Source organism: Pelmatolapia mariae, linkage group LG17 (assembly GCF_036321145.2).
Source record: "Pelmatolapia mariae isolate MD_Pm_ZW linkage group LG17, Pm_UMD_F_2, whole genome shotgun sequence".
Taxonomy (NCBI): Eukaryota; Metazoa; Chordata; class Actinopteri; order Cichliformes; family Cichlidae; genus Pelmatolapia; species Pelmatolapia mariae.
In genome coordinates this window covers 6,831,132-6,858,424 of record NC_086242.1, presented here as the reverse complement: position 1 = coordinate 6,858,424, position 27,293 = coordinate 6,831,132, and the positions used below count along the sequence as shown (strand labels likewise).

The window sequence follows — 27,293 nt, the reverse complement described above, 5'->3', positions numbered from 1 at the left end:
AAGTCAGCACAGAGGAGATTGTAGCACGATTTGAGGGAGGATTTTGTCTGATCAGTAGATCTTAAGTCAACAGTGACGGTATATCCAAAGCATTCGTGGTCCTGTTCTTATTTCATGCCCTAATCTTCAAAAACGTCGTCACATTATCACATTGCATTTCACTTTGCGCTGGCTTTAGATACTCAGTTTCGCCTCTGAATATCGTCGGCTCACGCTTAGTGAAATTTTTCCTCACTCGAACCGAAGCTAAACTTTCAAAAATGTATTTTGGAGGAGATAGAGTGTGAGCGGAAAGCAGATGGTATTGAGATTGAGCTGCACTCTGATGCAGTTGGCCGCTTAATATGTTCCCTTGAATATATAGTCGCGGCTGACGGCCTCAGCTTTGACAGCAGAGCCTATTGTGGTTGATATTCACACTGTGGCATGTCGATGCGCACACAGACAAATAAGGAAAAAAAGCTTGGCAGCATGACACGCTTGAATACTCTGAACCAAGTACTCAACTTAATTCATAGCCGACCAACCAGCCGTCTGTCTCTTTATATTATAGCTGAACACAGTCTGCACTTGTTGGCTGCACTGTTGAATTGTGTTCCAAGCAGGAGTCAACACACACTAGCTGTTTAATATTTGAGATTTTAAACATATACGAATTATTGATGCTTTTGATGTGAGTATTTTAGAGATATGCGATAAGTTAAAAGGCTTAACTGGAAACTACATTACAGAGATAAATTAAGGTTTTGGTTAAGGAGCCAATAGTGCCATATATTTGGCATTTCTTTTATATTGGAGGTTTCCAGTCATGTGATTAATAACCACTTGATATTAACTATTAATTTGTTATGCTGTAGGGTCAACTGTATAAGGCCCACTTGGGCCCTGTGACTGTTCTGGGACTATCTGGTAGCCACCAGTTGCAGGGGAATAGGTGTATCCCCTGGTGTTTGGCAAGTGGTTGATGGAGGTTCATGGCAGTCACTGAGAAATTGATTGCAAAAGCACCATTCACACCATCCTAGAGATCGGTCAGTAATTTGTTGACAACCACCTTGTTACACTTATACATAACCCAGAAATGGAGAAATGTTATCCGTGTAAGGCTCAGCTTTGTAACTAACATGTTTCAAAAGGTAAAAATTTTATTTGAAGGCAAATAGTCTCCATTTCCAATTTCAATTACATTTTTCACATTTTACTATAGCTTGGAGGCTAGCTAGCAAGTGTTCATTTGTAGACAGTATCTACAGGTCAGTATCAAGGATGTTTTTGATAAAGCACCCTCCAGCAATCACTCACCAACCAGTTAGGGAATCCGCATTTTTCTTTCCCGACCTTGTGTCCAATATATGTCCAGCTCTTGATAAACGTGAGCGTGACATCTTCCGAGAAACTGCTATAGTGCTTTTTTATAGAATAAAGTGGAAGTATCATATAATTGATTTTAATTAAATTGAATGAATTCAGACATTGAACTTTGTCATTGAATTTTATTCTTTAACAGTGTCTTGCTTTCCTCACTGATAAGCTAATGTGAATTTAGAATGTTAACTTTATTGGTTGCTAACAAAAGCTAACAAGCTATGACATTGCAGTCATATTAGGGCTGTTCGATATAACGATTTATATCGTTTGTTGTTTTCGTGGTGTCGCAAATTAAACATTTTACAGCAATATTTTTTCATCGTTTTGATGGTCTAAAAATGTATAGTTTCATGCATCGGTCAAAACACTCAACTCCAGGTGGAAACACTTCACGCAAGTCGAGTTGCCCGAGATTCACAGAATTTAAAGAAAATGTAAAATTTTGGGGATATATATCGGATATCGGATATGAGATTTTTGTCATATCGCACAGCCCTAAGTAATATCCAGAATTTTTTTATCTATAGTTCTGACTCAAAAATGTTTCCTTATCTTAATTTCCTGATTGTTCTGGGCCATCTTTGTTCAGGAGTTTTCATTATGGCTTGTTAGTTTTTGCTTTTTGGTATTAGCAACAACCCCCCTCCCAAAAAAAAAAACAGCAATAGGAGTAATTTCCAGCTAGATTGAATTTTTAACAGTTTAGTCATAACTAAAAACAACTGGAAAAATACACTAGATTATAGATAAAACTGAGACGAACATGTAAGCATTGAAAAATTCTTGGCCTTGTTGTGACAAAACGCGTCCACGAATTTATGAATGCTCAGCCACAGCAGCTCTGCATCCTGGGACTGTAAACGTGTTAATGTTGCTTTGGCCTGGACGTGTGAGAGGAGCCACATAGTGCAGAAACCCACAACCACCGGGCCAGCTTTCCAAACTCTGACATCCAACTGCGCTGTAGGTGTTGATGGATATCGCACATGTACACACATTTATTGTACCATAAACACAAACTGCATTTGCTTTGGTTTCTCATGTTTGCAGTGTTAAACAGTTTATTCAGTTTTTAGTTGAAGTCAGCACTAAGAAAGCCTCATCTGTACACATCTGCAGACATTTCCCCCCACACAAGCCCATTCACAAATGTAAATTTTACTTTTTAAGTACTGTTTATCATAATGCACACACCCTTACACACAGGCTGAGCATATTTTAACAGCCTTGTCAGACTGCTCTCAGGAGACTCCTTACCCCTGCAGAAAACGTTAGGTTTACCCAACTCAAACTGTCCCCAGAGCCTCAGCCAAAACAGCTGTTAGTGTGCACTACCTACAGGAAAACAGTATCTCGTTCTCCTTTTTTATTTCACTTCTCCTTCTTGCTTTATTGAAGAAGCTTTATCTGTGTGATAAAATAACCATAAAATGATCTTTCCCACTTCAGTAAAACACACTATCATCATATCTTAGTTTAGACTGAACTGTCTCTACCCCTTTTTCCTCCAACTTTTACTGCTCCTATACCGTCAAAGGACAGCACATGACCTACAGTTTCAAGGGGAGTAATGGTTAGATTCCCACTGTGTCAATTACCGCCTCCATGTATTTGAAAAGTGCATCTTTTGGATTGTTGATTTTAATAATGTATCGTAGTGCAATATAATGTCTTTAGTGGCAAAAAGATATGAATCGTGTGAAATGGGAGCCATGTGTCCAGCCGAATTGCATTAGGACCTTTCTTTCTCCTTCTAATAGAAATAGCATTGAAAAAAAGTAATGTTTCTACACTGATAAAAAATTTCCCCTGTTTTGACAATTTATGTTCCAAAAAGGAAGAAATTTCCTTATTTGCAAGACAATTCATATTTTTATTAGTGCTGTCAGCGTTAATCTCGTTAAAATGACGTTAACGCCATAACTGCATTAACGAGATTCACGCTAAAAGCACTAATTTTTAGATTATTTCGTATTTGTCCATGTTGCCAGCTCTAAGCCAGCAGAAGATTTACATTTTAACATGCTCAACTGGCTCACTGTAAAAATAAATAAATAAATAAGACTGTAACCTGAAAACTCAAAGCCCATGAAAGACAGGAAGAGTTAGGATTTTACAGATACATTAAAGATACTTTTTAGAATTACTGGTGCTATTTTCTTTCTGTATTTTGAAGTTAAATAAGTAGTCCTAAAAAATAGCAGCTCAACTCAAGCAACGCAATCTCAACTTCTTGCCAAGCAAGTATGAGGGCATTCGATAAGTGCTGTGGTAATCTCTCTATAGCTGAAAATACTAAGAACCATGAGCAAAACAAAATTTGTTTGTTCTGGTTGTCAGGACAGCGCAAACACAAGTTCAAACTTGGGTTGATAGCCCTTTGCAGAGGCATACAAAAACACAGTTATATAACCACAAACAACTAGTTGTTATGAGTTTTTCAAGTCCACTACAGGTCCTTCTGATGGATGTTTGTATACTTGGTGCATTATATTGTAGTACTGGTAAGGCCACTTACTCTAATGACTAAATTTGCATCATTCCAACCCAAGTGGACCAGTGTATACTTACAGACACTAAAATACTGGTGTTTGGCTGAATATGCAGCACTAAGCAACTGTTGCTATGCTAGCTATTGATTACAAAGTATCCAGTATCTTGACTAACTTGACTCTACTGTAATCTTGCCTATTGAAGTTATTAGTAAGACTATGATAATGTTTTTACCTGTCTCTTTTTTCCTTCGTATAGCAATTGAGAATAGTTTTGTGTCATGGTTTTGTGCTTTTTGTTGTTTATTTTTCAAGTTATTTCCGATTTTATGTCATAGTCTTTGGTTCCTGTCTACTCCTGTCAGCTTTACTTCCTCCTATTGTTAGATTTCCCTCCTTTGTAATTGTCTGCCCCACCCTCATTAGTATCACCAATCAGTCAATCAGTGTCCTCGGCACTCCAGTTGTCCATTTCCTGCTTGTCAGACTGATTTCCATCATGTCCTGAGAATTTTCTGATGAAAAAGCAAGCTCTGTTAGAATGAATTAATACTGTCGACATACCAAGAGCAGCACTTTTTATAGAGACAGTTACCAATACTTTCAGACAGATTAGTCTGAAACTTATACCAGTTCAATGTCTGTCCTCTGTACTCATCTCTTAAAGTCAGCTAAGGCTGTCTTTGGCATACTTTCTCAAGCCTTTAAGTCTGACGTATCTGTTATGCGTTTTGGTAAAAAAGAAAAAAAAATCTGAATCCATAGAGCTTTGCAAAAGAGATCCACTGTCTACCATCAAGCTAAAGTGACTATTAGCAGAGACTGTTTCAGTCCTTTCCATTATAAAGGCGAGGTGAATAACATACGTCAAGCTAGTCTGGTAGACCTACGACAGTATTTAATAAGAGAGGCTCCTGCTGTCATAAAGGTTTGTCAGAATATAGAGACAAAGTATTTTCATTCTTGAGAAGCCCTAAAATTTGAGTCTAGCTAAGTCAATATTGATGGGAGACAGCTGATGTCAAAATACATGAAATCCTGCTTCTTATAAAACTTTTCTCATAGTTAGGAAGTGATGCTTTCTACAGTCCTTCGTTTGTAATATACAATATCTTGTCAACTACTTGAAAATGACTTTGTATTGTATACATTTGAATGCACCTTGTTTATCATCAGGCCTTCTACAGTAGAACTTCTGTGAAAGATCAAATATCATGTGGCTGGTAAAAAAAAAAGAAAGAAAGTGGCTCATGAACTCTGCTGCATACCAAGTACTGTGACAGGTGGACAAAATATTTTCTTCCTCTGACGCAGAGACTAGAAAGCCTTGGGCTTGTGCCAGTGTTTCTTTTACATTCCTGTTTACTGCAGTACTTCTCTTTACCTGAACACCTGCACAGTTGTGACTGTTGTAACTCTTCTCATAACTGTCTCTCCTCTTCAGTGTTGTAGAGCTACAGCATTTGTGGCAGTTTTCACTTCAAATGCCAGGTTGGACACCCTTTGACTTTCAGAACTGCCTTAATTCTTTGTGACATAGATTTACGAAGGAAGTGGAAATATTCCTCAGAGATGCCTATTGACATGATAGCATCACGCAGTTGTTGCAGATGATTTATTGAATTGAGGTCTAGATGCCATTTTGAGAACAGTGAACTTGTTGTCATGTTCAAAAAAGCAGTTTGAGATGATTTGAGCTTTCTGACATGTCACATGCCCTGCTGAAAGCAAACATCAGAGGATGGGTACACTGTGGTCATAAAGGGGTGGACATGGTCAGCGATACTACTCTGGTGGCCTGTGGCAATGACCAGTGCTCAGTTGTTACTAAGGGGCCCCAAGTGTACCAAGAAAATATCCCCCACACTGTTATACCACCAGCGGCCTGAACCATTGATATAAGGCACAACTGATCCATGGTTTGATGGAAATGCTGGCCCTGTCCTCGAATGTCATAGAAGTCAAGACTCATCAAATCAGGAAAGGTTTTTCCAATCTTCTATTGTTTAACTTTGGTAAACCTCAGTTTCCTTTTTCCTGTGCTGATACAGCAAATTGTGGCAAATCAGTTTTCATGTGTTGTGTTCAGAGATGCTCTTCTGCTTTCAGTAGTTTCTCATAAAATCAGGCTAGCCCATTTTTTAGCAGCCATGTCGTGTTCAAAGTTACTTAAATAACTTTTCTTCTACGTTCTGATGCTCAGTTTGAACTACAGCAAGTCATCTTGACCATGTGTGCGTGCCTAAATGCACTGCATTGCTGTCATGTGTATGGCTTATCAGATATGGATTTGCTTGAACAGGTATGCTTGAACAGGTATGCTATAATAAAATGATCAGTAGGTAAGCATGCTAATATGCAAAACTTGTATATTAGCAAGCATGGTCATATGTTAACAACTCACTATATATCGTCAGTACACTTTTTTGTAGTACACCACTTACACTATAAGTGGTGTACTATATAAGTTAGGAAGCTAAATTCTTCTAATGCGAATGATAATTAAATACACTTGTACCAAGTCACCAAAACATCAGATCAGAATCTGATCAGATTCTGCTCTTGCTAGTTAGCTAGCTAACAGTAGCAACACAATTAGCATGGATGACGTAGCTATATTATCTCCTTTCTTTACTCTAACAAAAATTTAGGATAGGAATTCCACAGAGGTCCACTTGACTGTTATAAGTTATATGTTGGAGCTGCATGTAGCTATACTTAACAGTGTGAATTTACTCTTTTAGGCACTGAGAATGGGAAGTGTAAGTACAGAAATACCCCATCTGAGACAGTTATTTTTGCTTAATTACAGAACTAGCTTTGTCTTTATTATAAAATAGCTACTGTTTAATTTGTGTATAAAACAGATTACATCATAATTTTTTTAACTAATGGTCTTTTAAAAAAAAAAACAATCCTGGGAATAGCAAGCTACCTTTGTTCCTTCATTTGCCAATCTTGAAGTTGGCAAGCACATAACTCTTGCAAAGCTGGTTTTTACTTGTTTATCTTCACATTAATTCCCCTTATTCAGCAACCAAAATAGGGTTAGGGTTAGGAGCTGAGCTGAGTATAACTGCCATGTGAATGAGTAATTTAGAGACTCTTTCAAGTCCTCTCTGCTAAAATCAGAGGCTGAATCGGAGCATTCCTCACATAGCTCCATAACCATAACGTGGAGATTAATGTGCTTGTCTAAAGGTTATGAGGGGATAGTTGCTCCGTGTATCAGAGTTACAAATCTGACCAAAAAGTTGCACTCTTCTTTTCTCACAGAATGCTAAAACAGACTTAGGAACATTTCGCCAGAGCCAAAAATAGATGCTGCACTGCTGGCTTGTTATTCTTCAGGCCAGCTCCCAGACTTTTGCTTGATCTACTCTTTGCCTCATTTGGCCGATAGGAGTCCATTGTTTGGGGGCTTTTACCTGGAGACCCCACGAGTCGATAGAGGCATTACAACGTGGTGTAATACTAGTGGCTGTCAGGATAAAATCAACTTGGATTTTAAGGCTTTTCAAGAGGTTGGCACTTAGACACTGGGTCTCTGCCAGGGTCTGGCAGTCTCGACAGGTAGTAATTTAACTGGTAAATGTGTCATTATAGCCATTGTAGAAGGTTGGGGCAGACAGGGAAAGAAAAAAGAGGGGGAGGAGAGAAGGAAAAAGACAGACAAACAGAAGGGAAGTGGAAAGATGGAGATAAACGATGGAATAAATGGTCTGATGCAGCAAAGGTTGAAGACGTCTTACGGCAGACCGGCTCAGGCAGTCTGAACTTATACAAAAGGTCTAAAAATGTCGCAAACTTGTGACTTCAGGTTGCTCAATTTTATGGAATGCCGTCTTTGTCTTCTGCCTCTGTTAGCTTTTGCAAAGTGTGGGTGGTCCTCTCAGTGATTTTCAGTACACAACAGTTACTCTCTGACGTCTTGCTGAGGGCCCTTTCTGTCAGTGTACAACCGAACCCCCCCATGTTGCTGCTGCTTCATTCAGAGAGCAGCCCCATCCGCACATCATAAATCAGTTTAAAACACTATTATCTCAAGTTTGTTATTCATTTAAATCTCGGGTACGTAATCCGCTTATCTTTCGGCAAACTAAGTTTTAATTTTAATTTACCTACAGATCATTTCATAAGAGTAAATGACATGTCTTTAAAAAGGATCCATAGCTCTTTTTTTTTTTTGTATAATCCAAACACCAAGAATGAATAAGTCATGTGTTATTTGCATCTATAACTCCAAATTCATTTGCAGCCGTGCTTGTGCTACTAATAAGTTTGTCTCCCTTGGCGTCGCTACTTCTAGGAAGTATGTGATTAGACTGGTGATGTTTGGAGGCCTTGTCGCTTTTAGTTATTGCTTTCATTTCGTCTTAATTACAGTTGTACGAATAGCCCCATGTCCAAATGCAGCTTGCCTCCCCACGGTTTCACAAATGACACTAAGCGTGCATCTAAACATAGACGGTGAATTCTTGCGGTGTTTAGAACATCTCCTTCTCGTCACAAAAGCAAAAGCTCTCGCAGTGCAGAGGCAGGGCCGTGTTTACTATACAGGCTCAGAAAGGGGGGAGGACACTGGGTGAGAAGATGCAGTGGGGAGGGTGAGCGTTAGTGGGACCTCTTGTCCTCGTGGTTTCTTTGAGAATGTCGCTCCTGTGCATTTCCCATGCATGTGCTCGTTGCTGTAGTGTTATCACGCTTGTGTGCACGTGTACCTGATGTGCAGTAGGCTATGGGGACAGAAGAAAAAGCAGACAGAAGGCACAGGAAATCGAAAACAGTTCAGCCAAGCTCTGACATGGCGGTAAACAACACAGGAAAAGTTAGCTGTAGAGATAGGGAGAGATAGAGAGAGGGCTCAGGAAGGGGTGGGGGGGTCACTGAGGGATGGAGGGAGGGACGACTAGCAGGGAGGGGAAAGAAGAAGGAACATTCGCCTTTTCTGTCAGCTGAAGCCGGACTGTGGGAGACTATCACTGAAAGTTGGTGCCTCTGTGTCTTTGCTTGGAGAAGGCATCGTGAGGAGCTGGTATGGTGTGAAGGGAAAATACATTGTTTGAAGTCTAAACTAAGGTATTACATGCATGATTCTCTTTCTTTTTGGCTTTCCAAAAGCATTTTAAAGCAGTGTCTCTTTCCCCACATTCTTGGTCTTTATTCTCACCTTTTTCAATCAAATGCTCGGTTAGCATTTGTTTGCTATGCCTCCCGGTGTATAGTGGATGTTTTTGTTGATTTAGCACAGAGATGTGTGATGGGAAGCTCAGCAGCTCCTGGGTGGTCTCAGGCCTCACAAGCACAGCCTGTCACGTACCCTTCCAGAGTATTTTTAGTGAGGGTTTCTCGTAAGGGATGGAGTTAACATCCTGCCTTGGCTTCTCCTTTCCTCCATTATACAGCTTTCTCTATCATTTTCTCCCTGGTTCTGCAGTTTGTTGACTTTGATTCCCATCAAATTTGTGTCACTTAACAGGAGGACAAGGCCTCACACTTGTTGTTGTCATTGCTTGCAGAAAGAGATTGTGTTTAAAGCTCTAATTCTTATAAATTTTCGCCTTGGTTGATTTGGCACCACCTGCGGCTGATATAGTAACAGCAGCAGTAACAAAAGTTAGAAGTAATCACAGAGTCACACGCATTGCCTTGACACATATGACAAATATAACAATAAATTTACAGGCGTAAGTAGAGTATGTAAAAATATTCATATAGAGGTTGACTATAGCTTTAAAAAACATTTTTTTCTGGCTGCTGACTGAGTGAATTAATGTCTATTCTTTATGATGTCTCCACGTAGGGCACAACCATGGAGGAAATGGACTTTGAGCGGCGCAGGGAGTTGAGGAGACAGAAGCGGGAAGAGATGCGCCTGGAGGCAGAGAGGTGAGACATGTTGGTGTTTGCAGATTTCTCAAAAGGTGTTTAAGAAATCTATCCTCTGCAGTGGCCTAAAGAACACATACAGAACAGCTGCTTAGATTGTTTGAATAGCCTCTGCTATTTCAAGGCTCTGGTAGTTTCAGTGCACAACGCACTTACTTTGATGCGCACACCAAGCTGACAGAGCAAGGATTCAGGAGCTAGGTCTTTTACAAAACATCAATCAGCAAATGCCGACTTCCTTAAACCAGGCTGGAAGGAGAAAAAAAGAGCTGATAAGAAATCTGATAGGAGACGTGATGACCTTTAATGTTCAATCGTGCCCTCCCTCCCTCTTTCCAATTTTCTCTCCCAGATACCACAGCCTTCTGAACCGCCTTTGATTCACTGGGAAAAAAAAAACGGATTAAACTAAAGTTCATTTCAGCAAATTGATTGAGTGGTAACCGGCCAAGTGCAGTAATCAAAAAGAGTAAAAAGGGGTTTTTATTGTGAGGACTTGATACATAGTCTGCCAAGGAGGTATTTTCACAAAAGTCTCTTCATCTGTGCTGCAGCCCTCGCAATTAAAGATGAGGTCGATGTGGATGCAGATACTGGCCAAGGTCACTTGCCTCTTAGAAGCATTTTATTACAGCTACTTGCTCCATCACTCATGGAAAACAAGCTGACATAGGCCTGACCACTGCTGAATACATAGATGGTTCTCACTGATAAGTCATCTATATGACACAAAGAATGTGTAAGGGCATTAACTGTAGTAAAGAACAAGGCCCTTTGCTCAAGGTAAAGTAGCTTTTCTTGTTTTAAGGAAAATGTCCGTGATAGTGGGTATACTTGGTAATAAAAATTCAGGGTCAAGTCATTCATCCAGTTCTAGAAAGTGTGTCATTCATCTAGTAAATGCATGCCTGGATACGTTAAATGTATTTCCAAGTTATTTTCAGAATGAGAACTGGATTATTTTTGCTCAGTCATTTAACTAAACTTACCTGAATAGAAAGCTTAGAATGAAGAAAGATGGTGAACAAAGCCTGACTACATTTCTGCTTCATAGATGTTGGCAAGTATGAGAATAGATGCAACAAACTGCAGTACAGGAATGTTTAATTTTTACTTGTGGTGCTAAAAAAAAGAAATAAATTACCTGTAAATTAAAAATGGCTTTGTATTGTTTTTCTGTCACTTGGGGGCAGCAAAGCAAGCTGTGCGCATTAGCATACAGTATTCTTACTTTAGTTTATCTGATATGGTCTAACAGTTGACAGCTGACTTTGTGAAACTGACTCCTGCTAATGCTTAATGGATTAGCATTAGCAGGATTTTCTGGCATTCTGCTAAAATTAATGTGTTTTTATCTCTAGCTAGACATTAAGGAAACATATATTTTTTTAGCTGCTAAAAGCTACATAGCATTTGTAACCTTCGATAACATTATCTGTCTGTCATTTGGTTAGTACAACAGGTTTATGTGAGCTCTTTTGCTGAACACACCAGCTTACTTACAGATAAAATAAAACAAGCTAGCCAAAATGCTACACACTCTGAACCACAGAATTTATAAATATGGTGGTATCTATCACGTTATACGTAGTCACGCATGTCATTGTATCTTTATAACATGTTTATGGAATGTTTTCATGCTAGTAGCAAGAAGTAGGAATCATCAGATGCCTCAGAAAGCTAAAACATTTAGCTTTTGCCTTTTAAGACGTATATTCCTTATTTCCCCAGCTGTACCCTAAATAGCTGATTGGAGTGAAGGTCAATGCCTCTGTTAGCTTTCACAGCCTAAAACCCCCCACTGCTGGAATTATTTATGCATTTTTGGAATGTTTATGTTACATGGAGAAGATGGAATTTGGCAGAAAGTGTAGACTAAAAAAAAAAAAGAGGCGACCGAGAAGAGTTGTGGGCCGACTGGAAGAGCAATGGAGCGAGAGTGAAAAAGGGCCAGAGTCGTAAGCGCCCTCAACATTTACATTTTCAGCTCGGCGGGAGTTTCTCCGTGACTGTTTATTTGGCCCGAGCAGCAATAATTTCAGCTGGCAGGCGACGCGCCGCTCCTGTTATTGATAAAAGATTACATCTCTACATTGTTTCCATTTCTGCCAATATATTGAAACAATCAATATTTACATGCCCCCTCTTGGTCGGACTAGTCAAAACCACATGTTGTCTCGTTGGCTTGCTTCCATTCAACCATCATTGAGTGTGCTGTGAGAAAAAGGAGACTTTGGGGCCATATTATAACGGCTGAAGCAATGCCAAATTCCTGGCTATTATAAGTGTGTACTGGCCAGGTCTCCATGAGCTGTTTCCTACATGCTGGGATGCTGCGATTGTGGGCTTCCTCATGCCAGCTCTGTGCATGTCACTGTACTTGAGAGCGCATGTGCACGAATGTTAGGATGCTTCCACGCAGCGAGTGTTGGTGTGTTTCGGATCAGCATCGGGCGATGAAGGCTTGACAAGCTCCATTCACTTTTTAAAAATACAACCAAGTATACAAGTGTGCGTGTTTGTCGGGATGACAGCCAAGCCTTCCCTTGTTCTGCCTTGCATCAACGTCAGTTGTAGCTCTAAGAAAAGGGCCATTGACGCTGTGGCTCACATCGTGCTTTTGATTTTAGTTTTATTAAGCAAAGCCACACACATACACCCCGTTTTTCTGCTCAAAGGTTTCTCACACTCTCTCACACTCTTTAATTCCCTGCAATCCACGCTGTTCGTCAGCGCTATAGCAATCAGACAAGGAATGTCTCTGCCTTTTTTTCCCCCCTTCTTAGCCAATAAACGCACATAGATGTGGAATTTTCCCAGTCAATTCACTGACCAGAGGGTATCTGCCTTGGTTAAAAATGTTTTTTTTCTCATGGAGCCTACAGAAATGTTGCTGCCACTCCCTTCCCAAATGAAACTCGTGTACTTGAGCAGTTAATCCTCCTGGATTTGGCTATTAGAAAGCATTTGATCATACGCAGCAGTTTAACTTAACATAGATGACTGTCTGTGTGAAGGCTACTCTGAGTGAACACTGTTTCAAAGAAATACTATGACTTGTGTGCTGAGAGCAAGGTAGTCTCACTATTCCTTCAATTTTAAACTATGAGGTAATGTTTATTCTCTGAGGCCTTTACTTAGCATTTCTTCTTTTATTTCCTTTTTTGGGAAGTGTTTATTTTTGATTTTTGCCATTCCCCACCTCCCGATCACCCTCCTCTGTCTCCTCCCTTCATTCTTTATGCATCCCATCCTCCTCCCCCTCCTCCTCCTCTGGGTCTCGCTGTCTTTCTTCTTCTCCCACCCCTCCAAAAACCCACTTTCATTTTCTGATTATTCTCCTGATTGTTTCCCTCTCCTCCTCTCTTAAACTGTCACCTCTGCCTTTCCTCTCATCTTCTCCCCGCTTCTTCTTCCTTTTGATCCCACTCCTCCACTTAAATTGTCAACCCCTCATTCTCCACTTCCTCCTCACTCGCTCACGGTCCGTTTCTCCGTCGCTTCTTTCACTTCTCTTCACCGTCCTCCCTTTCCTCCTCATTCTTTGCATCTGCGCTGGCCCTCTGCCTCAGAGACTAGGAAGGGTTGAGGAAATAACACCCATCCTCCGTGAATGAGCCATGCCAAACAGTCCCCCGCCCTGGTTGAACGGACCATTCGCAACGTGACCCGGTCCTGCATCGTAAATCTTTGCCAGCTTCCAAGCTGCTTTGCCACATCAGTATTGAAGGGAGTTAAGGCTACCCTTCCTCTCTTAGTTATGTTTCAAATGCATGCCATATTACCTCATTCATCTTCGAGTAGAAGAATAAATGCAGTCTAATATGAATTAATATGAATTCTTGGAGCTGGCCCAGCAGAGCGCAGGGTGGGGGGAGGGACAGACGGGGGACGTTGTGGTTCTGTGGGCCGGCAGTAGGAAGGGAAACAGTCCAGAGAGGCCAGCGTGGGAATGGGTCAGCATTTCTGACAGCTCAAGCCAAGCCCCCACCCTCTCTCCCTCGCCCTAACCATCCCTTCCTTAACTCCCCTCTCCCCCATCTGCTCACAGCAGCCTTTTTCCCTCCCTCCGCTGTTTTCGAGCTTCCTCTTCACTTTTCTCCCTTCCTTCCCTCTGTCCCTCCTCTTGCCAAGGAGGGGTGAAGAAGTCTTTTCTCATGAGCTTTTCCCAAATTGTTTTCACTGACATTTCTGAGATATTTTGCTGTAAAGAAAATATTTGGACATACTTCTCCCTAATAGGCTCACTGATGGTGATGTTTAGTGTGCTTTCCATGCAGGCGGTTTAAATCAGCGAAAACACACTACTCAGGGTGTGAAACACACGTTATTCATATGAGGCACTGTAGCTGCCACGGCGAAGTCCACGACATCCGTAGTAAAGCGCCAATAATGGGCAGGTTTCCTTTATTTACATGCTGTACTCGGCCACTCAAGAAATAGGCGTCTGGTGGAGACGGTGTCCTGGTAACCTGCAATTTATTGCTGTGGCTTCACATCATTTTGCACAGGAAAAGTTGTCGACTATGATAAAATCTGCAGATTACTCCTTTTTCCATTATTGTGCACACCCCTTCCTTTCCCGTTTTTCATTTCCCACCTCTCCTCTTTATCCTCACTCTATCCCATTTCACTTGCCCGTTCTCTTCCTCTCCTATTTTTTTCTGTCTTCCATTATCCACCATTCCACCTCTCACCGTATTTCTGTCAGTATGCTGATAGACTTTGGGGGCCTCGCTATGGAAAGGGATATTAAATCAGGGCTTTGGTTGTGTATGTGTCTCCAGCCAAGGCTGTGATTGACAGGAATGCTAATTCAGCTTTCAGGAGTTTTTTCTGTCTTTCTTTCTTCCTTTTTTCTTTTTTTTTTTCCTACTGAGGAATCTTTAACCCTGAGATTGTCGTCGTCACCGCCACCAAGGACTCCTTTGTTCCATTTTTAGCTGTTTTCGTTTTCTCATGACATTCGGTGCTGTTTCTGGGACGGTTCAGTCCTTCGGGAATTACAGCAGTTGTTGTTTCACAACTTTTTTTTAGGTCTCACAAAAACATCACTCTGCTCTGATATTTTTAATAAGGGTTAATGTACTTTTTGTTGCAGTGGAGCTCAATTGACCTTAATAATGAATGGAAAAGAAAAAAAACCTCTTTCTTGTATTTTTTTGTTTGATAAAATGTAAATATTGTATATCACTGGCCCGCAGGGCTGGAATTCAGGATAGACCCTCCTCTGGATAAAGCTGATTTTCTACACTCGGAGATGCTGAATAGTTTAAACTAAGCAGACACACATGCACATGTGTAAAGCATTGCCTGACGTCACTGATGTCACCGTCCCACAGGTCTAACTTGGGCGTTAGCAGATTCATCTGTTCTGTTATGACTAACCCTAACATGCCTCATATGAGAGGGAGAGGAGGTTGGGGGAACAGCATGGGGGGGGTGTTGTTCACAAGCTGTAAAACCTCACATAAACCCTGGCGGCTTTAGCTCGCCTCACCACACGTGTTGCAATTAACATGCGACGGCATGCTTCGCTGGCCGGCCTCAAAGGCTGCGCTGCGATGTTAGGTAGCTGGGCATGTGGTGAGCAGTGGGAGTGTAAAGGTCAGTCGGGGCAACACAGATCAAGCATGGAGCTGAGTTCATAGATGTCAGGTGGCCAGAAACACTGCACTTTGGGAATGAATTTGATACCTTAAAAAAAAAAAGAAATAGTTTCAGTGTTGGGTAGTATTGCATTGTTTGATATATGATATATAATTTTACTTTTGGGTGTAGTCTCTTTTCCTTAAAACTGTCTATTGTACTTCACTCAAGTTTCCTGCATTCCCCAGACTGACTTTGGACAGACCCGAGAGAAAGGCCTGAACTTGTTGCTTTCAATCAAATTTAAGAACATAAATATACAGTAGCTTGCAAGCCAGTTAGATTTTTGGACAGTGGAGTCTTGTTTATGATAGCATGCAGCCGCACCCTGTACTTAACCCTTTGCGTTAAATAAATAATTTTATAACTCACAGCATGTCTCTGAATGATTGTGTGGGGTATAATGCAAAAAACAGATGTTTGCCCATGTTTTAGACATGACCTGCAATGACCATGCATCGTCTGCTGTGTGCTTAAATGCAGCAGGAGTTACGACCCATGTAGCAGTGCTGAATGAATTTAATGCAAGAAATAATTTGTACAGATATTTGAGCTTGCTTTTGAGGAGTAAACTTTTATTCTGCTGTCAAAAGTTCTCCACAGTTAAAAAAAATGGTACAGATTAACCAATTGCACTGCAGCAGCTTCATTTGTGATCTCACCCCAACCGGTCACAGCAGATGGCTGCCCCTCCCTGACCCTGGTTCTGCCTGAGGTTTCTTCTGTTTAAAAATTTCCTTCCCACTGTCGCCAAAGTGATGCTCATAAGGGGTCGTTTGATTGTTGGGGTTTTCTCTGTATTATTTTAGGGTCTTTATATTATAATATAAAGTGCCTAGAAATTACTGTTGTTGTGATTTGGTGCTATATAAATAAAAGTTAACTGAAACTGAATTATCTGAAAGCCGCCAGGTGGTGATAGCTCTGGTTGCAAAAGGACTTCCAGGCCTATAGAAGTCTATGGCAGAACGGCTTTGTTTCACACTCCACAAACACACTCCTGTCGAGTGTATTATTTCGAGTCATGTTAAAGAAAGTGAAATCTATTTTGAAAATTTAGTTCATACCTTGTTTCATAATGGAGGATTATTTGTGTTAGTAGCTCATTGGTTAAGCTTTTAGCCATACGGTTTCTCTTTGTCAGATCCTTTGGGGGGGGGGGGGGGGGGGGGGGGGGGTGTTTGCAACCAAGATAACTGCCAAAGCGCTAATTTTGAGACTTCAAAATGGAACTTCAGAAACTAACAAGTGACATCACGATAGCTACATCATCTTTATCACCTGCTAGCATCCTGTATTTTACAAGCCATTGAGCACATCTTGTTTAATCCTCCTTTATGACTCTTAGAATGATGATAAGACAAGTGTTTACCGAGGTCAGACAGCGAGGCAATCAAGGGTCATTTGCCCAGACTTCTATGAAATCATTAGTCTTTTTGAGAGCAGATCAGTCGTCCCCTGCTGCCTATTAAGAAGAATGCAGGTAGCGTTTTGTCTTTAGTTGTAAGCTGTGTTTGTCTTTTATACTATATACGGTGGCCAGTTAATTTTGATTGCGTCATATGTTACATATATATAACTGTAAGAGTAGTATCAGTGTTGTCATCTAGCCCTGGGCGTTTCAGCAAAAGCTGAGCTTGTCTATCATTTAATTGATGCGTGCTTCAGCTGTGCACGCACCAAATACAGCTAAGAGAATTTTTTATTGTAGTATATCAACTCTGGAAAAATACGATTGCTAAATTTAATGCTGTATTAAATTCTTTGGAAGAATTATGAACTTTTAAGATTACACTGGTTATTGGCCAGTGTACACACACACACACACACACACACACACACACACACACACACAGCTCTCCTGCTTCCTCCGTTCCTGCACTGACCGGACTAGTACAAGCTTCTGGCCAGAAACACTGTTTCACTGCTCTCTTATCCTTAGCCAAGCCATGTCTCCAGACAGAGTTTTTATCAGCTCGTGAAAACTGCAGCCACGATAAGAAGTATTGGTGGTTACACAGCTGACAGCTCCACTTGATAGAAGAGAAGGGGTGGGTGGGGGGGACTTGGGGTAAATCCACCAGATTTGGTCACTGCGAAGATTACAGTCCAATTTAAAGAACCGCTCACTTTGAAGTTTCTAACTGCTAAGCTAAATTGAGGACAGGGAGAAAGGAGATGAGGGGTTGAAAGCTGAAAATAGATAATGCGTGCCTTTGTCTTCTCACTCTCTCTTTCTTCTTTCGTCTTCCTGCAGGATGGCAAGGAATGATGATGATGAAGAGGAGGCGGCCCGTGAGAGGAGGCGCAGGGCACGCCAGGAGAGGATGAAGAGCAAGGAGAGCGAGGAGCCCAGCGGCCAGTCGGACAGCCTGGTTATGACCAACAGCCACAGGTATAGCAAAACAAGCTCTCGTACGTAGTCCAGCAGACGACTGATTGGCTCCCTCTTTTTTTTTTGGGGGATCGGCTGCAAAAGCGAGAGAGCACCAATAAAGTCCAACTGATAAACTCTCAACGTAATGTCATTCTCTGGGTTTAGGGTGTCGGGGTGGAGCTGCATGGTTAGATAGTCTACCGCCAGAAGTTTTTGAGAAAATAGTAAGCTTTAGTAATTTAAGTGAACTAGCCCATGAAAAACCCCAAAAGGAGAGGTGCCAGTGTGTATGTGAGGAGTAAAAAAATCACTTCTCTAAAACCTAAAGTATCCAAACACAATAAGACTGCGGATAATTTATAAGTGCAGGTTTTAGTTCAGTCTAAATTAAATAATAATAATAAAATGGGTTTCCCCAGTCTGTATGTTACTGTATTTTGTGAGAGAGGTGATGATACAATACATACAATAATACTACAGCATATACTGACTTTGAATTTAAGCAAAAGAATGTAAAAAAGCAGTAAAGGTCAAAGTCAAATAATGACGTCACAAGAGCTATGATGAAACTTAAACTCTGTCTGAGGAGTCAAATGCTCCTCAGACAGAGTTGCAGTGATGCAGACAAAAAGCGTAACTATTAATTTCTACACATTTTAAGGCTTTGAGATAAATTGTGTTGGCTACAGTGGAAGTGGTGGGTCGCTCTGACATCTAGTCACACAGACACTGCTTTGTGGTGATGAATGTTTCCTGTCTGTAAGCTCTTAGATACATCCTGGGGTGGTCAAACAACAAGGGGATTGTGCAGAAGGATGCTGAGATAGGACCTAGTTCTTGCTAGCCATTGTTGATTGTTCAGATGCAAGGATAATGTTTGGCAGACTTTTAGGTCACAGTATTGTGAGTCATGCTGTAGTCATGCCTCGAGGTGGAAGGATAGTCACTGAATATTTTAGTTAGAAAATATAAATACACTTACTCCACACTTTATTAGGTACATCTTGGTAGTACCAGGTTGGGCCCTCTTGTGCCTTCAAAACTGCATTAATTCCTCATGACAGAGATTTAACAAGTTGCTGGAAACATTCCTCAGAGATTTTGGTCCACTGCAGATTTCTTGGCTGCTTATCTCCCATTCTACCACATCTCTAACAGGAGATCTGGTGACTGTGGATTGAGGCCTGGTGATTCTGGAGGCCATTTGAGTACAATAACTTCATTGTCAGTTTGAGATGATTTGTGCTGTGTTATATGTTGCATTATCATGCTGCATGTAGAAATCAGAATGTGGGTACACTTATCTTAAAGGGATGGACATGGTCAGCAACAATACTTGGGTAGGCTGGAAGTGTGCCAGGAAAATATCCCCAACACCATTACACCGCCACCATCAGCCTGACCTGTTGATTCAAGGCCGGATGGCTCCATGCTGTCGTGTTGTTTATGCCAAATTCTGACCTTACCGTCTGAGTATTGCAGCAGAAATATAGACTCGTCAGATCAGGAAAGATTTTTCCAGAAAAAAACAGATCTTCCAATTTTGGTGAGCCTGTATGAATTGTAGCCTCAGCTCCGTGTCCTCACCTCACAGGAGTAGCACCTGGTGTGGTCCATCAGCTATAGGCCATCTGCTTTTGATTTTATTTGAGGTTTGATATGTTGGGCATTCAGAGTTGTTCTTCTGTGTCCCTTGGTTGTAAAGCGTTGCCTTCATATCAGCTCGAAGAAGTCGGGCCATTTCTTCTGACATGAACAAGGTGTTTTCGCCCAGAAAACTGTGGCTTCCTGGTAGGGCTGGGTCATATCATACCGTTCACGGTAATACCGGTATAATGTTGGGCAACGATAGAAAAATGAAATATCGCGATAAAATATGGGTAAAACGCGCATGCGCAGTGCCTTTGTTTTCATACGCACATGGTGGAAAAAGCATGGCGGCGAAAGCAGATAGTTGAATGAAACGGATAAACCAAAATTGGTTTGTAAAAATGCTGCAACTTCAGTGGTGTGGAACTGGTTTAGCTTTCATCCGTCAGATACACAACAAAGCACTATTTTTGGTAGAGCATGCTAGCAGGCCGTCGTTATTACCGTATTTTTTGGAAAATACGGCACACTTAAAATCAATCCTTTGATTTTTCTGAAAATCGACAGTGCCCCTTATAATCCAATAGGCCTTATGTATGAATTCTGGTTGTGTTTACTGACCTCGAAACAATTTTATGCGGTACACGGCACTCGAAAATCTGTCAAATGTTTTAGTACGACTTTGCTAAGCTATGAACCCGCACAGCTTGATGGATTGTCGGAGCATTACGGCTATCGTAGGCAGGAGCCTCGCGGAGTGATACGTACTGTGCTTCAACATAATATTACCGTATTGTGTGTGTATAACCTCTTTTTAAGTTTTGTGGATATTATGCATGGTTATGCTGAGGATATGTCGGCCAATTTCCACTGGAAATGCCTTTTGGTTAAACTGTCAGCAAGGAATTTGCATTTGCACTGTTAAATTTTTATATAACTTTAATGCACATAAAACACCTGCTTGTTTAAGTGAAAATACATTGATGGGGTTTTTTTTTGCACTAATAAAGTTGTGGAGTTGTAAAGTATTTTGTCTAGTGTCAATTATATCGTCAGTCATATCGTTATCGCAAATTTTCAAATGTATATCGTGATAAATATTTTTGGTCATATCGCCCTGCTCTACTTCCTGGATATTTTCTCTTCTTCGAACCATTCTCAGTAAACTCCAGCGATGGCTCTGTGGGAAAATCCCTGAAGATCAGCAGTTTCTGAAACACTCAGAAAAGCCCCTCTGCCACCAGCAATCATGCCACGTTCAAAGACAAATCACCTTTCTTCCCCCTTCTGATGCTCAGTTTGAACAGCAGCTGGTCTTGATCCTCTCTCCATGCCTAAAAGCACAGAGACACAGTGATTGGCTGATTAGATATGTGCATGAGTGAGAAGGTGACCAGGTGTACCACATGAAGTAGCCAGTAAGTGTGTATTTTAGTCACGCTGAAGCAAAGCTTTATAAAAGATTATCTTGGTTTGTTTGGAGGTCCTTTAGCGCAGACAAAACTAAACAAATTTTTTTTACACATTTGTGCTCTGATGCAACGCTTAATCCTCATGTATTTGGTAATGTTTCACGTTGTGGGTTAAATTTAATGCCACAGCAACTATTGACTCGGCATCCAAAAACATGCTAACTATGATAGCATGTTAGCATGCTATCGTAGTTAGCATTCAGTCCAAAGTTTTAGCAGGTGTTAGCATGGCTGTAAACTGTAGGCTATGGCTGTATCTGAGCACATACAAAAGTTCCCACCTAAAATCCAAATTTCCATTCATTATAAGGCCTAACCTGAGTTTATTTGAAGAGCTGTGGTGAAGACCAGTCAGTAAAGCCATGGGTCCACATTTTCTGCTGTTCTTGGCTATAAAGCTGTCAGTAACAATGCAACCTCTTTCTGGAAATTATGATTACACAGGGGTTGCGGCCTTCCACCAGGGGCACCTCAGAGGTAACAGAAGATAATGTCATGGATTATCTTTCCATGCCAACATTTTTATAACGGCTGACGTCTGCTGTGACCTCACCCCTTCCTCCTCTTTGACACGAATACACACAATGTGACATTTGTGCCGTCTCTCTCTTTCTCTCTCTCTCTCCTCGTAGTGTCACAGAGACGGTGTCTGTGAGCAGCTCTTATGGAGGCGGTGGAGATGACGAGGACCAAGCCCTACTGGACCGCATGGCCAAACGAGAGGAGAGACGGCAGAGGCGCATGAAGGAGGCGCTGGAGAGACAGAGACAGCTGGACCCCACTGAGACGGAGGGCAACGACAGCACCGCCACGGAGAAAAACAGCGCAGAAGAGGAGAGGCCCTCCTCCTGGCGTAGGGGACGTTACCGTGACAATGACGACGAGGCTAAGAAGATGGAAACCTATAGCTCGAGAAGAGAGGAGGAAAAGGAGCGAGAGGAGCTGAGGGAGGAAGAGCAGGCTGCCCCTGAAGGGGGAGAGGAAGAAGCGGAGGGGGTAGATGAAGAGGAGGAGCAGCCAGTTGCAGTTGTGGAGGACAAACCGAGAAGGTCTTACTTGAGAGACCAGGTCAGTTATCAGGTCACCGTTCTTCTTTCATGTCAGACATTAAGTTCAGCTGGTGTAACCGACAGCCTTGGCACATTTGATCCTTGTTTCTATAGGCGTCAGCTGAAGAGCCTAAAATTCAAAACAAGGTATGGTTAGTGATTTGTTGTCTTTTTTGTTACCTTTGATTTGATCGCTGAGCTTACTTTCAAAGAACTGCTATAATCCTTTTTCATAGGACTTCGCCGAAGAAGACAGACATTCGGTAGTCAGTGAAAGTTCAAATCAGGCCAAGTCGTCAAATTCAGAGGCTGGGGAGGATACAGTAGCATCAGGGGAAGCTGAAGAGGTACCTGAGGATGATAATGTAGATAATTCACAGGGGAACAAGCCTATGTTACTAAGAAATGACAGTGAAGAGGACTTTGAGGTATCTGAGATACTGCAATCAGAAGATAATGAGGTATCATACATGCGGTAAGAACTTCAGTAGAGGTGTGATGCACAGCACGTGAAATTTCTTTGGGTAACTTCAGTGTCTAACTAAACAGAAATGTTTACATGTTAAACCTCTCGATGAGCCCGTCTTGTTGACGTGTTGATTTATGACACTGAAATCACCCGGACACCTCGTGCCGTCTAGCATGGTTTGCAACATTTGCAAACTGGTGACGACAGGTCTGCGTTTGATGAGGTGCGGTTTACAGCCGTGTGGTCAGACTTTTCAAAAGGTTAATGCTATGCTCCACAGAGTGGTCACATTTTTTTTCTGCATGTCTTCCACCTCAGCCATGAGTGAAACAACACATCACATTACACTGGTTCCACTTAAGCAACTTAGTGAGGCATCAGGTCATCTTTCGATATCTGTCAAAAGTTTAAGACCGTAGAAGATTGCAATAAACCCTTTTGTACAGGGCACTGGTGTTGTCCCTTAGTTGATCCAATGTCTGGAACAAGCTCCTTTAGGCCGTATTCCATCACTACCAGCAGATTGCTTCACTCACCAGTAGTTTTAATGTAAGACACCAGTTTGTCTGCAAACAGTCACTAATTTTTGCAGTTAAAATTCAAATGTGCGACTGTCCTTCTTAAAAGTAAAAATTGTGCCTTCACACTGAAAAAAAACCACATTTCAAAAGCACAGTGTTTAGTATTTATTTATTTCTGTTTGTGGTTTAGGCTGCACTTGTCGTTGCTTCAGTACAAAAGTTGGCGAGTGTGTGCAACAAGTTGGTGTCTTCCGTGCAAACTGCGGGTGACCGCTGCAGTCGCCTTTCAGTTTTTGCTGCTGCATCGTATAGTTCTTTACAACCAATTTCATCAAGCGACAGCAAGCAACCTCCCATAACCACTCGTTAACTGGTGGAAGAATATACATTTTCCCTAGTGTCTGGCAGTTGCCAACCAGTTGCCAACCAGCCTGTGTAACTGGGGCCACTTCCTTCTGATTGAAAACAGGGTTTGAACTTGCCTATTAGGGGTTACCTGGACATATGGTAACCTCTTTACCTGAAACTCTGGCTGTGTTTTAATGTGGATTCACCACTTCAACACAGACAGATAGATAGCTATGACAAAAAATAGGGAAAAGCATTTTAACAGATGACATCAGCATTTTATATTGAAATGGTGTCAGTGCAAGAATAAGAAGGTCTATAGCACTTTCTCAGTAAAGATTCATAATTTGTATTACATTCATAATATATCCCATGGTCTTCAAAATTTACAGAAATAGTAATTATCACATATAAGACTTTAATTATGTTGCTGATTATGGACAGCAAGTGGACGTAGGAAATACCCAGCTGGAGACACTCCCAGTGTGATCACATGTTAGATAATCCTTTGTCAACAGTAATTCTGGAGTGGACGTAGTGTGATGTGATGTTCTGTGTTATTTTATTTGGGCGTGCTCTCTTTCTCTTATGGGACATCATGTGATGTCACATGATTGAATCCAATCACACTTCACTCTACGCACCTTTCTGCCTACCTTTGTTGTTCAGTATCACTCTATCTCGCTTTCTGTGTGTGTGTGGGGGGGGGCTTTAGGTGAATGAGCCCAGGGAGGAGAGGGAGGATCAGAGGAAGCACAACGGAGGGCTGCATGAGGAGGCGCCTCCCAAACAGCACAGGAAACCTGAGAGGACCACCAGGTACACAACAGCAACAAAAGCACACACTGTCTCCTTGTCACCCTGAGGCCAAACTGGGGATAGCCCAGTCCTGTGAATTATTCAAGCGCCTGAGCTGTCAGCAGTATCGGTCAGATTCGTGTGACAGTTTGACGCTCTCTAATTTGTGAAAAATCAGAAAGAAGACCAGAATGCAATTTGTATTTACACTGTTGCAAAAATGTGAAGATCGCCAGTAGTTTGTGTCATCTAACTCGATAAATGTTCTGTTTTTTACTGCAGACAAACAGAAATTAGGCTAATATTTTCCCATTTTCAGTTCAATATTTTGTCACCTATCTGATAATGGTTATTTCAGTCCTACTAAAAAAGATAATGATGCCTTTATTCTGAAGCAACAGGTGACTAATTCATTAATGAAACCTGTATGCCTGAATAAAACACACAGACTTAATGAATGTGACTAATAGCAGCTGCGCTTATCTAATCTTTCTTGCAAAAAAAGGCTAGATATAAAAAACCACTGAGCTACAGTGCTGTGCATAAGTCCTGAGCCGCCACTCATTTCTCTTTTCTTCATTTACTTGTATTATTTGAGCAGCAATTGTTCAGGCATTTATAAAGGTCTTTCAGACTTTTTCTTTGGACATTGGCTGTTTTTCACACTTTTCCATCCTTGCACCCGACCATTTTCAGAAAAATGTTTTTGTTATGCTACTTAATGCTGACCTGTGACTCATTCAAGCATAAAAAAGTACACCTAACTCCAGAGATGAGTCAGTGTTCTGTCTACACATAACAAATAAATTTATCTTAAGGTACTTTATTGCTAGCAAGCAACATTTGTTCCCAGATCTTTAGTTGAATCTGCAAAAAAAAGGAAAGAACACAGACATGAAATAGCATTTTTAATCTAAACGGCTATTTTAAGTTTCAAAAACTTGGTATAGCTCAATGTAAAGTGTGTTCTTAAAAATTCTGAGCAAACTCAGAAGTCGAGGACAAACGAAGTGACAGGCCTAAGAATCTTTTACAGATAAATAGTATGTGAAACTCATGTCCTTAAGAAATAGGAAAAATCCTGGAAAGACATGGCATAGGACCTGAGAGATGCATCTGGACCTTTAGCTGATTCATCTACTGTTCACTGAAGGCTCAGCAGAAATGGTTTCAGTGGAAGGGTTGCTGTTAAGAAGCCATTCCTGATGATGGGGGACAGATCCTATGGAGTAATGAATCCAAATTTGATATATTTATTTCAAAACGACTCAAGAGGGAACTACAACAGTGAGTCTACAGCCATCTGTGAAGCACGGTGGACGACTTGGCTCTCCATTTCAGCCAGTGGTGTTGGGGAGCTTTTCAAAATAGAGGGAATTGTAAACTCAGAAAGTACATCAGATCCAGCATGGAATACTAACTGGAAACATGTGATTGGCAACTGCTTCAGTTTTTAGTGTGACAATAATCACCAAACACATTGTCAGTGTAGTAAAAGCCTGGATTTTAAAAACACAAACACAGTGGAACACCATCAGTCATGGATTGGCATCCCCAGAGCCTTGACCACAACATTACTGAAGCAGTGTGGATCAAATCAGCAGAAAATGGAACAAAAGGCAGTAAACATCCAAAGAAGAGCTTTGGGTGTCCTTCAAACAGCCTGGAGAACTATTTGAAGACTACTTAAAGAAATGAGAAGAGAGTTCAGGCTGCGTTAAAGAATTAAGGTGGTCATACCGAATATTGACTTTCAAGTTCATTAGAATTCCACAAACTCTGATTGTGCCTTATATATTGTATTTCCATGTGTGTTTGCACATTTCAGCAAATTGCTGGACTTATTTCTTCACGAGTTTGATTTTTATGAAGAATTGAGGGATAGCTCAAGACCTTTGCTGATATATCAGTGACTCTACTCTTGTCCACTTGTGGAAAAGTACTGCAGTAACTTAATATACCAGACCCAAAGGTCAGCTGAAAAGATCAAACTACAAATAACCAAAGCTCATTGTGACCGAGTGCGAGGGGAGGACAACAGTCTGTTGATAAACAACATTATGTACTGCATTTTAAAGGAAATTTGTTTTATCAGACAGGAAGTTATGTATGAGGCTGACATTTATCATTTATTGCACAGGCTGGTGTGAAAGTATAGACATGTAGCCCGAGGCTTCTGAAACATAATTGAAAAGCAAATCTCATTCAGACTTTCAAGAAAAACACGTTGTTTTTGTTCAGCTGGCAGAGTGGCCGTGTTTTTCTGTCACGGGTCACCTGCAGTGAGTTCTCAGGTTGAAACACTGGAACGGAACTTGATACCGCCTGTAACTTTATCTTTGCAAACGTGATTGCATTTGTTTGTTGTGTGAATTCCATGAAGGGAACATCTTCTTCTGGTGTGCATTTGAATACCTGGATCAAAAGGCAACCAGCTTTCCGTTCCGACCCGTGTGCTGACCCGTGTTTTTGTGTGTCCTTCCCAGCCGCGGCAGCGTGCGCTCCCCCGAGCCTTCTGCGGGTGATGACCCGGACGAGGATGCCCGCCTGGAGGCGGAGCGCAAGCTGGAGGAGCTGAAGCGGCGTCGCGATGACGCGGAGAGCGAGGAGTTTGAGAGGATGAGGCAGAAGCAGCAGGAGGCCGAAGCTGAGCTGGAGGAGCTGAAAAGGAAGAGGGAGGATAGGAGAAAGGTGCTGGAGGAGGAGGAGAGGCAGAGGAAGCAGGAAGAGGCAGAAAGGAAAGCCAAAGAGGAGGTGGATGTTTTGTTTTGCTTTTACTTAACTTTTAAGCTGTTTTTACTCTGTTTTATCCCATCTCTATGTAAATGTTTTGTTTAAAAAAAAATCATGATGTTATAAAAGTCTGAGCTTCAGGCAAGTGGCCAATGGACGCAAGTCTGAGTGTCATCTTACAATCGGAGGGAGACTGGAATGAGCAAACTTATTGTGCATGTGCAATGAAGTTATGAACTGGTTGCCTTCAAAATGGATGTTTCAAAGATAGGGACCAGGTCTCCGACCACCTGCAGTCAGTTGTTGTCTTCGAAGCGAATTTGGTGCATCAATAAGAGCAATAAGTGGCTATCAGTCTCTTCTTGTGATAATTGGGCAATTAACTGTGATAAATGTAAAAAAATTCTAATCAATCTCTGGGCTACCACCAACTGTTCTTAGACCCTAAGAGGTTGCTGTCCTGTTTTCTCTCTATTATGACTGAATTATCACACAATTCTGGTTTTCAGTCATCTTTTCCTTCTTTAATATTGTTCTT

At 41.4% G+C, this 27,293-nt stretch overlaps 1 protein-coding gene across 4 annotated transcripts in view; it reads left to right on the top strand.

Moving 5' to 3' along the window:
* The window catches only part of cald1a (caldesmon 1a), a 64,652-nt gene that overhangs the window by 21,023 nt on the left and 16,336 nt on the right, over nucleotides 1-27,293 (top strand). For 2 of the 4 annotated variants that reach the window (XR_010096797.1, XM_063501040.1), the window contains exons 2-7: nucleotides 9,664-9,749; nucleotides 17,656-17,793; nucleotides 21,470-21,905; nucleotides 22,001-22,033; nucleotides 23,940-24,043; nucleotides 26,509-26,776. Coding sequence is in view for 3 of the 4 variants with exons in the window: in XM_063501040.1 (XP_063357110.1) it covers nucleotides 9,673-9,749; nucleotides 17,656-17,793; nucleotides 21,470-21,905; nucleotides 22,001-22,033; nucleotides 23,940-24,043; nucleotides 26,509-26,776 (1,056 nt within the window). In the remaining variant the exon portion in view is untranslated. Of the gene's footprint in view, nucleotides 1-8,800; nucleotides 8,940-9,663; nucleotides 9,750-17,655; nucleotides 17,794-21,469; nucleotides 21,906-22,000; nucleotides 22,034-23,939; nucleotides 24,044-26,508; nucleotides 26,777-27,293 lie in introns of those variants that run through there. The other 2 variants (XM_063501041.1, XM_063501042.1) reach the window with 2 other exon arrangements.